Source organism: Ranitomeya imitator, chromosome 5, assembly GCF_032444005.1.
Source record: "Ranitomeya imitator isolate aRanImi1 chromosome 5, aRanImi1.pri, whole genome shotgun sequence".
Lineage (NCBI taxonomy): Eukaryota > Metazoa > Chordata > Amphibia > Anura > Dendrobatidae > Ranitomeya > Ranitomeya imitator.
The window spans coordinates 552,772,624-552,785,980 of NC_091286.1; the positions used below are offsets into that span (position 1 = coordinate 552,772,624).

General features: G+C 42.9%; 2 protein-coding genes across 5 annotated transcripts in view; one reads left to right on the top strand and one right to left on the bottom strand.

Moving 5' to 3' along the window:
- The window catches only part of LOC138638394 (uncharacterized), a 69,349-nt gene that overhangs the window by 6,406 nt on the left and 49,586 nt on the right, over positions 1-13,357 (bottom strand). Inside the window, exons 1-4 of one of the 4 annotated variants that reach the window (XM_069727639.1) lie at positions 8,653-8,820; positions 6,872-6,966; positions 6,648-6,794; positions 4,560-5,652 (exon numbers count right to left, since the gene is read on the bottom strand). The exons of 1 other annotated variant lie outside the window; for it this stretch is intronic. In XM_069727639.1, coding sequence (XP_069583740.1) covers positions 5,175-5,652; positions 6,648-6,794; positions 6,872-6,966; positions 8,653-8,787 — 855 coding nt within the window. In that variant the 5' untranslated portion in view covers positions 8,788-8,820 and the 3' untranslated portion in view covers positions 4,560-5,174. Of the gene's footprint in view, positions 1-4,559; positions 5,653-6,647; positions 6,795-6,871; positions 6,967-8,652; positions 8,831-13,357 lie in introns of those variants that run through there. 2 more of the 4 variants (XR_011312494.1, XM_069727637.1) reach the window with 2 other exon arrangements.
- Positions 2,672-4,261, top strand: LOC138680872 (uncharacterized). Its single transcript, XM_069768089.1, has 3 exons — positions 2,672-2,841; positions 2,919-3,069; positions 3,153-4,261. The coding sequence occupies exons 1-3, from the start codon at positions 2,709-2,711 to the stop codon at positions 3,778-3,780; spliced, it is 912 nt and encodes a 303-aa protein (XP_069624190.1). The 5' UTR covers positions 2,672-2,708; the 3' UTR covers positions 3,781-4,261.

Here is a 13,357-nt window from a genome sequence, read left to right on the forward strand (position 1 = left end):
TTTCCATAGGTTTACATTGAACTGTAAACTCATGGGAAACTGCTGCGGATCCGCAGCGTTTTCCGCAGTGTGTGCACATACCTTTACGCTATATGCACACGGTGCGGATTTGGCTGCGCAGCAGAGTTACATCAGATTTACAGTTCCATGTAAACCTATGGAAAACGAAATCCGCTGTGCCCATGGTGCTGAAAATACCGTGCGGAAACGCTGCGTTGTATTTTCCGCAGCATGTCAATTCTTTGTGCGGATTCATCAGCGTTTTACACCTGTTCCTCAATAGGAATCCGCAGGTGAAATCCGCACAAAAAATACTGAAAATCCACAGTAAATCCACAGGTAAAACGCAGTGCCTTTTACCCGCGGATTTTTCAAAAATGATGCTGAAAAATCTCACACAAATTCGCAACGTGGGCACATAGCCTTAGGGTTAGGGTTGGAATTAGGGTTGTGATTAGGGTTATGGCTACAGTTGGGATTAGGGTTAGTGGTGTGGGGGGGTTAGTGTTGGAGGTAGAATTGAGGGGTTTCCACTGTTTAGGCACATCAGGGGTCTCCAAACGCAACATGGCGCCACCATTGATTCCAGCCACGGACCGCCACAACATTGTGTGTCAATGCGTCGCCAATGTTAGTCTACGGGGCAAAAACGCATCCTGCAGACAACTTTGCAGGATGCGTTTTTTCCCGTAAACGACGCATTGCAATGTATTGAAAAAAATGCTTGTGTGAAAGTAGCCTACAAGTTTATGGGTAAAAAACAAATCCTGCGAGCACATTTGCAGGATCCGTTTTTTTCCACCGGATCGTTTTTTTTGGGTTATGATTCCGGGGGGTTTCCTAAACCATGCTACATCTTGTGGTTAATATCCGCCCTACGCTCTCTCTATGGGTCTACACATGTATTTATAATATATATATATATATATATATATATATACAGTGGGGCAAAAAAGTATTTAGTCAGTCAGCAATAGTGCAAGTTCCACCACTTTAAAAGATGAGAGGCGTCTGTAATTTACATCATAGGTAGACCTCAACTATGGGAGACAAACTGAGAAAAAAAATCCAGAAAATCACATTGTCTGTTTTTTTAACATTTTATTTGCATATTATGATGGAAAATAAGTATTTGGTCAGAAACAAAATTTCATCTCAATACTTTGTAATATATCCTTTGTTGGCAATGACAGAGGTCAAACGTTTTCTGTAAGTCTTCACAAGGTTGCCACACACTGTTGTTGGTATGTTGGCCCATTCCTCTATGCAGATCTCCTCTAGAGCAGTGATGTTTTTGGCTTTTCGCTTGGCAACACGGACTTTCAACTCCCTCCAAAGGTTTTCTATAGGGTTGAGATCTGGAGACTGGCTAGGCCACTCCAGGACCTTGAAATGCTTCTTACGAAGCCACTCCTTTGTTGCCCTGGCGGTGTGCTTTGGATAATTGTCATGTTGAAAGACCCAGCCACGTTTCATCTTCAATGCCCTTGCTGATGGAAGGAGGTTTGCACTCAAAATCTCACGATACATGGCCCCATTCATTCTTTCATGTACCCGGATCAGTCGTCCTGGCCCCTTTGCAGAGAAACAGCCCCAAAGCATGATGTTTCCACCACCATGCTTTACAGTAGGTATGGTGTTTGATGGATGCAACTCAGTATTCTTTTTCCTCCAAACACGACAAGTTGTGTTTCTACCAAACAGTTCCAGTTTGGTTTCATCAGACCATAGGACATTCTCCCAAAACTCCTCTGGATCATCCAAATGCTCTCTAGCAAACTTCAGATGGGCCCGGACATGTACTGGCTTAAGCAGTGGGACACGTCTGGCACTGCAGGATCTGAGTCCATGGTGGCGTAGTGTGTTACTTATGGTAGGCCTTGTTACATTGGTCCCAGCTCTCTGCAGTTCATTCACTAGGTCCCCCCGCGTGGTTCTGGGATTTTTGCTCACCGTTCTTGTGATCATTCTGACCCCACAGGGTGGAATTTTGCGTGGAGCCCCAGATCGAGGGAGATTATCAGTGGTCTTGTATGTCTTCCATTTTCAAATTATTGCTCCCACTGTTGATTTCTTCACTCCAAGCTGGTTGGCTATTGCAGATTCAGTCTTCCCAGCCTGGTGCAGGGCTACAATTTTGTTTCTGGTGTCCTTTGACAGCTCTTTGGTCTTGACCATAGTGGAGTTTGGAGTCAGACTGTTTGAGGGTGTGCACAGGTGTCTTTTTATACTGATAACAAGTTTAAACAGGTGCCATTACTACAGGTAATGAGTGGAGGAAAGAGGAGACTCTTAAAGAAGAAGTTACAGGTCTGGGAGAGCCAGAAATCTTGATTGTTTGTTTCTGACCAAATACTTATTTTCCACCATAATATGCAAATAAAATGATAAAAAAAACAGACAATGTGATTTTGTGATTTTTTTTTTTCTCAGTTTGTCTCCCATAGTTGAGGTCTACCTATGATGTAAATTACAGACGCCTCTCATCTTTTTAAGTGGTGGAACTTGCACTATTGCTGACTGACTAAATACTTTTTTGCCCCACTGTATATATATATATATATATATATATATATATATATATATATATATATATATCTCACATGTCGGTGTGTCTACAATGTCTAAAAAATTTTTTTTGATTAGTCCTTTTTTTAATCTGAGGAAGGTTTTTAATTACATTTTGTTATCCATTATAGATAAGGGACATGCCCGCCATATGGGACCCGGCCGATGAGGCATACAAAGATAAATATGCACGGGATAACTGCTGGATGAGGATTGTACGTGACCTCTATCCGCATTATGATGGCTACAACAGTACCCTGCAGCAGCAAATTAGTAAGTATTATTTTTACACCTTGCATAAAAAAATTTTTTCAAGGGAATGTAATGATCATATTATTTTATTGTTTTAGGTAAAGAGGTCAAACAGCGGTGGCGCTCAGTGCGAGACCGCTTCCAAAAAATTCTGAGCAGCCAGTCCAAAAGCGGGTCTTCCCCGGTCAAAGGGAACTTGAGCCTGTATGAGGAGCTAAGTTTCTTGATCACCAGCAGGACTTTGAGGAGGTAATTTGTTAACAATAACGTGAATGCAGTAATGATGAATATAATGTAATGTATCAAACTTAAAAATTCCTTTTTTTTCACAGCACTGAAGGGAACATTCAAGCTCCTGACCCCGTAGAGGACTCAACACAAGATACATCAGAGTCAGCAGATGACACATCTGTTTTGGGTTCAGCAGACTCTATCCCTGTTGTCGCAGGCACTTCGGGAATATGTTCCAGTTCAGCATCTTCGGCTGACCAAAGTGATGTGCCAATAACCCAAGGAACCTCTGTTGTTCCGGTGCCAATAACCGTCCCACCCCCCAAAAAAAAATTAAACAAAAAAAAAGAAGATAAAACCACAAAAAGGGTCAATGAGACCATTGATCTTCTGAACAAATCTGCCAAAGAGGATTATCTTGATCTTTTTGGGTCTACTATAGCCAACAAGGCACGGTTATTGGCACCGGAAAGACTGAGCAAATTTATGAGCTCTGTCCATGCCCTTTTGGACGCACTCGAGGAACCTGCACCAATTGCCCCCCTAGCGGACATTGTAACAGGTATCACACGGAGTGTGAGACCTCCACCTCCACCACCACCACCACCACCACCACCAACACCGCCACTGCAGCATGACCAACGGTATCACCGGCCTACCAGCCAGTACTATGCTGATACCAACTCTGACCACTTTCTATTTGGCCCAGAGTATACTATGTTACAATAATTTCTTGAGAAGAGAAAAATGGAGGCACTCACCAGTCTTCCACAAAGATTCCTTTATTAACACCAACTCCAGATAAAATTCATGGCGGGGGGAGCGGGAGCCGAAGCTCGTGTGAGCTGCTCACAATAATAATAATAAAGGAATCTTTGTGGAAGACTGGTGAGTGCCTCCATTTTTCTCTTCTCAAGAAGTTGTGGTCAATAGACTATTTTTTCGGAAGAGCACCCAAAGTCCCATGTGAATACGGTTTTTGGAGAGTGGCCTCTAGTTATACATTTTTTTCACCTGAAATTGGTCCAGTAGAGACCCGAGTGGTAGGGGCAGTACCGCTCATTTTTTTTCTTGCTGGACTGTATTGTATGTTACAATAATGATGTTCCATTATATTCTGTCACACAATTTTTTTGTTTTAATACCCATACCCGACAAGTTTTGTCTGAAAATCAGCTCGTTCTATAAAATTGTGATTTTGTTAAAAAATAATTAATAAAAGAATGAAGTTTAACAAAGCAATGACTACTTTTTTCATACCTTTTTTATGATTTATTTAAGAATTTTCACCATCCCATAGCGTATTTTTAAAACTGTATTTACTAAACTCCCTACAATTTGCCTTTTCTTTATTCTACAATGACATTTCTTTGACCTATAGAATATACGACGAAAAACATATCTTTCTTTGCCTACAATTAATGACTGGGCCCTGATGAAGTCACTATGGTAGCAATCTGTTCACGGGACCACACCCACACAGCAATTGTCCCTCAGTATTACATTATCTCTTTTCCCCATTACTCATAATTAGTCTGAAATGAAAAAAATAACGTATAATTCGAAATAAAGCACAAAATAGTAATATTATTACGTTTTTTAATAATTTAAAAGAAAATACAAATTTTTTTCCCATAAAAAGTGTAAAATGTTTCTTTGTCTTCAATTTAATTTTCAGTGTTCGGGTTAGTTAGTTTTCGTCCATCCTCTGCTGGTCCGGCTGCACATCACCGACACAGGAGTATTGCCAGTGCACGGCACCTTCTGGACTCATAAAGTAGTCAGTGAAGGTTTCTCTCACACACACACCGGAGCTGGATGGTCTTCCCAGACCCACGTTGACCACTGGATTAAATACAGGCTGCTGGTGCTCCACATCTATGTCAATGCTGTAGTCACGAGCATAGTTGTGGAGTACACAGCAAGCCTTAATCACAGTGTCAACGGTGTCAGTATCCAGCTGGATGGGTGTGTGAAAGATCCTCCACTGACTACTCATGATCCCAAAGGTGCATTCCACATATCTTCGTGCACGACTCAGCCGATAATTAAAAATCCTCCGTCGGGCATCCAGTCCCCTTCGTGGGTATGGGCGCAGCAGGTTAGTCGTTAAAGCAAAGGCCTCATCCGATACCATCACAAAGGGCACTGGAACCCGGCAAAGGTCTTGGGGCTGGGAGCGTTCCGCCATCTTGAAGAATTTGCATCCCAATCTGTGACGTTCGCAACACCCGAGAATCCCCAGTACTACCATAGGCACCAACGTCAATGGCAACAAATTTGTAATGGGCATCAGCCACCGCCATCAGGACCACAGAAAAATACTTCTTATAGTTAAAGAAGCGTGATCCTGATCGTGGTGGCTGCTGAACCCTTACATGTTTACCATCGACTGCACCTATGCAGTTTGGGAAATTGGCCACAGACTGAAAGCCTGCTGCAACCTGCAGCCAAGTCTCCTCGGTTGGGGAAGGCATCACCATGGGCTGCAACTTCTGCCAGATGACGGTACATGTGCACCTCACAATTTGAGAGATGGTAGATTTACCAACCCTAAATTGGAGGTGCAGGGATGTATAGCTCTCTCCTGTGGCCAAAAATCTGAAAGGAAAAGAAAAGATTATTAGTAATGTCACCCTCTTGTCAAAGGAAACCTGTCAGCAGTTATGGCCGCTATGTCACCGCCTTTCAGGTTTTTCAAGAATATCTTCCAATGCTGCCTCCCCAGTCACACTTCAATGCAGTAGATTGGTCGGTGTTCAACATGTTCTATAGCAGCAAAAACTACTGACAGGTTTGCTTCACATGTCACAATACTAACGGTAAGTACTAATTGACCACTGATATCTGTGTACAGGTGTGTCAATGTGTCAGACATTTGTAACACATGGATGGCCACCAAGGAAGAAGAAAAGCGCTGGTCACCAGCAGCAGGTGATAAAGAGTTTGTGTGCTGAGCCGGGGAGAATTACGCGATCCTCTTCATCACCTTCCGCTGTTAAACATCACTTTTCTTTCGTAGTGGCCATCCATGTGTGTATGTGTTTGTGTACCATGCGACCGGAAAATCTAAAAACAAAACCAAAAATGTACATAACACCTAGCTGACCTGTGCGTACACCCAAACATTGGACCGGGATCACACACACAGCAAGATATGACCGAGTCTCACAGGTGAAATTACTCCTCTTGCGTCTGGACTCCAGAGCGGAGCGTGCACCCGCATAGCAACACATGGAGCTGCACGCTCCGCTCATGAGTGCCGGTGCCAGAGGTGGGATTTCACCGGCAAGACTCGGACGTATATCGCGTATGTGTGATCCCAGCCTTCAAAGGGAACTTGTCCCCACCAAAATCGAGGGTGAGGTAAGATCACCAGCATCAGGGGCTTACCTACAGCATTCAAGAATGATGTAGATAAGCCCCTGATGCCGGTGGCCTTAGCTCGGCGTTGATTTTGGGGGGACAGGTTCCCTTTAAATGGTCATCTGTCAGTGTCTCCAGGACATGGGAAAACTTTCACCACACGTACCGGAGACATTGACGTGTCAAAGATGACTTATGACAGACAAAACAAAAAATTCAAAAATACTTACCGCAAGGTGATGAGCAGCCTTTCCTCAGCAGAGATGGACTTCCGCATCACAGTGTCCTCGTATGTCAGCTCAGCACGGACTACCGAAAGAAGTTGATCAAAAGCTGGTATGCTCAGCCTACAAAACGCTGTGAATTTATCTTGATATCTGGAAAAAAGGAGTAAAAAGGTTCAGTCAGACATGGATAAATTTACAGAAAATCATTTCACATAAGAAAAACTTACCTCCTCAAATCTTGATATAGAACATGAAAATGTCCCTTCATAGTTCTTTCTTCCACTATTGGGTGTACCCACATTTTTCTTCTTCTGGTCTGCGACTGTAGGAAAAATATGCGTTACTGCACAACACAGTCAAAAAAAGAGAGCTGTAATATTATTGTACACATGGTGTAGCTGCTACTTTCACATTTCCGTTGGTAGTTGACCGTCACAAATCATCGGCACAATGTACGGACGGAAGTGTGCGCTTTCACATTTCCACCAGACTGCTGTGTGAGGAAATAGTGTGAGAGCGATATTTCCTGCTAGGCATGCGCAGTGTGAAACAGTGGATGTAACGGACAGAAAATAGTTCCCTTGAACATTTTTCAAAGAAAACGGTCTGCCAAAACCCGACACATCCAGTGCACGACGGACGCAACGTGTGGCCATACATCACGATCTATCGGCAATACAAGTCTATGGTAAAGAAACGCATCCTGCGAGCACATTTGCAGGATGCATTTTCTTCCCAAAAGGACGCATTGTGAGGGGTAAAAAAAAAAGGAAATGTGCAAGTAGCCAAGGCTTCTTTCACACATCCGTCAGTACGCGGCTGTCGCTAAGCGTCAGCGCAACGTACTGACGCATGTTGTGCAAACTCTGTGCAACGTGGGCAGCAGACGCAGTATTTCAACACATCTGCAGCCCATATTTAAGTCCGAGGGAGGAGGGGCTGTAGTTCCAGTAGCGTCTGTGCACTTTATTGCAGGACCCGACGTATGAAAAACTGTTTCCTTGAATACCAATGCATCCAGTGCACAACATGTGGAACATGTGTCCATACGTAGCGATGCGTCGGTAATACAAGTCTATGGTGAAAAAAACGCATCCTGCGAGCAACATTGCAGGATGCGTTTTTTCCACAGAACGAAGCATTGCAACGCTTGCCAAAAGCCGGAAATGTGAAAGTAGCTTAGGCCTCTTTCACACTTCAGTCTTTTGGCGTCAGTCTGAAACCGCCATTTTCCTCAAATAGGATCCGCTATTTTTTTTGACGGATCCACTATTTTCCCATAGACATACATTAGCGACGGATTGTGGCAGATGGTCGTCCGTTTCATCCATCATGTGACGGATCCATCGAGATTTGGCGTACGTCATCTAGACATTGACGGACATTACGTTTTTTGTCTGTGCCGAAATGGCGGTTCACGATGGATCCGTCGCGTCCGCCATTCAATAGAATGGCCGCCTATGGGCGACGGATCCATCGCGACCGTCATTTCGGCAGATCCGTCGCCCCAATCCGCTTTTTCAATTGTCCATACTCCAAAAAGTAGATACTTTTCCCAGACAACCCCCAAGTATCTGATCCGTCTAAAAAACGGATCAGTTAGGCTATGTTCACATTTGCGTTGTGCGCCACTGCGTCGGCGACACAACGCACAACGCAAATAAAAACGCACCAAAACGCACGCAAAAACGCTGCATTTTGCGACGCATGCGTCGTTTTTTGCCGAAATTTGGACGCAAGAAAAATGCAACTTGTTGCGTTTTCTGCGCCCGACGCTTGCGGCAAAAAATCCGCATGCATCGCACAACGCAGCACAACGCATGTCCATGCGTCCCCCATGTTAAATATTGGGGCGCATGACGCATGCGTCGCCGCTGCGTCGCCCGACGCAAACACGCAAAACGCTAATGTGAACGTAGCCTTAAAACCGTTTTCTCAACAATTGTGACGGATCCGTCGATCCGTCACTATGTCGGAGCTGACTGACGCCAAACAACTGAAGCCTTACCTGCAATCTTTGCTGATTCAGATACTCCAGTAAAACCCCAAGCATCTGGAGGCGCTGTGGCCTGCGTATCCGGACAGACGTTTCAACATGCTGTTCTGTATGCGGTGGGCTACGTTCTTCATTACCAGCACTCATGGTGAAACATGTCAGAAATTGGTTATGGCTTTAACAAAACGGAGGTTGGACTAGGAAATGACATCATGACATGGACAATTTTTTTTTTATTTTTTTAACTTTATTAATTTAGCTTTAAAAAACGCTTACAAAACTGCATGAAAAAACGCTCAAAAAACGCACAAAAAACGCACAAAAAACGCACTTCAAATCTGCACCAAAAACTGCACCAAAAACTGCACTGAAAAACGCATAAAAAACGCATCAAAAACGCACCTGCAGATTCTGCCAGGAGATGCAGATTTAGTGCAGAACTGCAGCAGATTTTTCTGCACTAAATCTGCATCGTGTGCACATACCCTAAGGGTATGTGCCCACGCTGCGGATTTTCCTGCGGATTTTTCCGCAGCGAATTTGGAAAATCCGCAGTGCAAAACCACTGCAGTTTTCACTGCAGATTTTCTTGCGGTTTCTTCTGCGGATTCTTCTGCGGTTTTTCACCAGCACTTTCCTATTGGTGCTGGTTGAAAACCGCTGCGGAATCCGCACAAACAATTGACATGCTGAGGAAAATAATCCGCAGCGTTTCCACGCGGCATTTTCCGCAGCATGTGCACAGCGGATTTTTTTCCCTTAGGTTTACATGGTACTGTAAACTTTGGGAAAACTGTTGCGGATCCGCAGCGGTCAAATCCGCTGCGGATCCGCAGCAAAATCCGCAGCGTGTGCACACAGCCTTAGGGTATGTGCACATGTTGCAGATTTACCTGTGGAATTTTCTGTGCAGACTCTTCCTCTCTTGCCAGAAAATGCAGGTGCGGATTTGATGCGTTTTTATATGGGGTTTTTTACATGCAGATTTGTATGCGTTTTTGAAAGCTAAATAAAGAATAAATAAGAATTGTGATGTCATTTCTTGTCCAACCTCTTCATTTACATACTCCATTGAAGAATAGTGTTTACACACACAGAAAGTAGATAGATAGATATATAGATAGATAGATCTATAGATAAATGGATAGTTAAATGGATAGATTTATCTATAGATAGATGGATAGATAGATAGATAGATCTATAGATAAATGGATAGTTAAATGGATAGATTTATCTATAGATAGATAGATATATCTATAAATAGATGGATAGATACTGTATATCTGTAGATAGATCTAGAGATAAATCTCTAGAGATAGATAGATCTATCTAGTAAACAAAAAGGGAAACAGCACAAAAAGATGTAAAAAAGGACTTTAATGCCCTGTGGCGTGGCAACGTTTCGGATAAAACAAAAAAGGAGAAAGGATTTGTTTTATCCGAAACGTTGCCACACCAGTCCTTTTTTACATCTTTTTGTGCTGTTTCCCTTTTTGTTTACTAGATAGATCTATCTATCTCTAGAGATTTATCTCTAGATCTATCTATAGATATACAGTATCTATCCATCTATTTATAGATATATCTATCTATCTATAGATAAATCTATCCATTTAACTATCCATTTATCTATAGATATATCTATCTATATATCTATCTATCCATCTATCTATAGATATATCTATAGATAGATCTATAGATACATAGATAATACCAAGCCCGATGTTTAGTAATAAACGTAATAAAATGGTACATAAAGAGTTAAATAAAGAAACACACACACGCGCACACAAAATCTACGTTGGCCGGGGTCACACTTGTGAGAAAATCGCACCTCAATACCGGCACTGGGACCGGAGCGTACAGCTACATAGAAATACATGCACACTCCGGTCCCGAGTGCCGGCGGCAGTGCCGGGTATTGAGGTGCGAGTTTCTCACAAGTGTGACCCTGGCCTTAAATACAATAACTATTTAATTTAAAAAAAAATTGTGTGTGGGCTCCCAAGTCCAGAGTGGGAAAGCCAGCGACTGGGGGCCGATGTTTGTAACCTGGGAAGGGGATAATACCCATGGAGCTTCCCAGGCTACGAATATCAGCCCACAGCTGTATACTTAGCCTTTACTGGCTATTAACCCCTTCACGCCGCAGCCCTTTTTCGTTTTTGCGTTTTTGTTTTTCGCTCCCCTCCTTCCCAGAGCCATAACTTTTATTTTTCCGTCAATATGGTCATGTGAGGGCTTATTTTTTGCGGGATGAGTTGTACTTTTGAATGACACCATTGGTTTTACCATGTCTTGTACTAGAAAATGGGAAAAAAATTCCAAGTGTGGTGAAATTGCAAAAAAAGTGCAATCCCACACTTGTTTTTTGTTTGGCTTTTTTGCTAGGTTCACTAAATGCTAAAGCTGACCTACCATTATGATTCTCCAGGTCATTATGAGTTCATAGACACCTAATATGTCTAGGTTATTTTTTATCTAAGTGGTGAAAAAAAATAAAAACTGTGCTTACAAAAAATAAATAAAAAAAGCGCCATTTTCCGATACTCGTAGCGTCTCCATTTTTCGTGATCTGGGGTCGGGTGAGGGCTTATTTTTTGCGTGCCGAGCTGACGTTTTTAATGATATCACTTTTGTGCAGACACATTCTTTTGATCGCCCGTTATTGCATTTTAATGCAATGTTGCGGCGACCAAAAAAAATGTAATTCTGGCATTTCTAATTTTTTTCTCACTACGCTGTTTAGCGATCAGGTTAATGCGTTATCTTATTGATAGATCGGGCGATTCTAAAAGCGGCAATACCAAATATGTGTAGGTTTGATTTTTTTATTGTTTTATTTTGGATGGGGCGAAAGGGGGGTGATTTAAACTTTTATATATATATTTTTTTTTTTTTTCATATTTGTAAAAACTTTTTTTTAACTTTTGCCATGCTTCAATAGCCTCCATGTGAGGCTAGAAGCTGGCACCACTCGATCGGCTCAGCTACAAATCAATGATCATCAGATTGCTGCTATGTAGCTGAATTGCAGGCTTTTTTTTTTTTTAATTCAAATAAATTTTTATTAAGAATAACAAGGCAATTAACATGTTACATTTACATTTTCAATATAGAGTATTTCCCCCCCCTCCCCCTTCAAACAGCCCCCTTCGATCCCAAAGCCCCCCACCCCCACCCCACAAAGCAGCTCATCTTGTTAATTACTACCATCATTAAAACAATAGAGTATCTAATCCCTCAACCATTCGTATAAGCCACACTTCACATTACTATCCCATAGCAATCCATGGAGACCACATTTTATTGAACGTTTCAGTTTTCCCTTTCTTCTTATAAATCCCTTTTTCTAGTGTCAGGCCCTGTTTCACATACTGGAGGAACTCTCCTCTTGACGGCGGCTCTTCCCTAATCCAGTTTCTAGCTATCACCTTCCTAGCCATATACAACAATCTGGCTATAGCTATCTTTAGGTGTTTATCCACTCCAATCTCATCCACGCATCCCAACAAACAGACAACTGGATCCCTTGGCACCGTGCATCCATACGCACCTTCCATACGACTCAAAACTACCACCCAGAAGGCAGCCAACCTCGGACATGTCCACATCATATGGAAAATGTCTGCATCCGTAGACTTACACCTCGGACATTCAGAATCATTACGCAATCCTGCCTTATATAGCACCATCGGAGACCTATAAACTCTGTGTATCACATAGAGCTGTGACAGTCTATACGGTTCACTCAGCGACAGTCTTGGGATCCATTCCAACACCGACTCCCAAGTCTTGTTATCTATTGGGCCCAAATCCCTTTCCCATTTAGCTCTTGCCATTATTGGAAACCCCAATAGAAAAGTGTGCAACAGATCCCTGTACAGAGTGGATATGACTCCTCCAGTCGTCCCATCATTACACACATACTCCAGTACTATATCCCTTTGAATCCTAATACCTCCGTTCCTACTCTGAGCTCCAAAGGCATGCCTCATCCGCAAATATTGATACTCCCCTGCAGACCCAAGACCAAATTCCGCCTGCAATTGGGAAAATGATTTCAGTTCACCTTGTTCAATTATTTGATACACATACTGAATCCCTTTGCCCAACCACTCTATCAGTACCCCCAATGCCTCAAATTCTTTCAGATTGTTATTATGCCATAGCGGCGAGTATCTAGTCAAGTCCGTGATCCCACGTATGTGCCTCAATCTACTCCACAGCTTGCGTATCAACAGCAAAGTCGGATATAGCTTCCCCAAACTCTCCAAGGATCCATCCTCCAAACATTGCACCACTAGCCTTCTTTTTGTCACCACCTCCATCAACCGCTGTACTGCCCCAGATGACCCCTCATGCGCCCAGCCCCTTAAATGCTGACTCTGGGCTGCAAGAAAGTACAACTCAGGGTTAGGCAATGCCAGACCCCCATCATCCTTGGGTCGCTGAAGTGTCTCCAGTTTGATACGCGGATGCTGCCTCCCCCAAATCAGATTCCTAAACAGAGAGTTGATCTGTCTAAATTTCCCACGTGGTATCCAATCCGGCGCATTGTGAAGAATATACAGTATTTTCGGCATCAGAATCATTTTGATAAGATTCACCCTGCCTACCACAGACAAATGTAGCTTAAGCCATGCATCCGCTTTTGCCTTGAGGGCACCCAAGATTGGAGTCAGATTCTCATGTATATAGTCAGTGACCGGCATAG

Bases quoted from the DNA above. Each gene is read 5' to 3' on its own strand.
- LOC138680872 (XM_069768089.1), top strand. From the start codon at position 2,709: ATGCCCGCCATATGGGACCCGGCCGATGAGGCATACAAAGATAAATAT. The intron at 2,842-2,918 runs GTAAGTATTATT...TTATTGTTTTAG, and splicing joins TACCCTGCAGCAGCAAATTA to GTAAAGAGGTCAAACAGCGG. The intron at 3,070-3,152 runs GTAATTTGTTAA...TTTTTTTCACAG, and splicing joins ACCAGCAGGACTTTGAGGAG to CACTGAAGGGAACATTCAAG.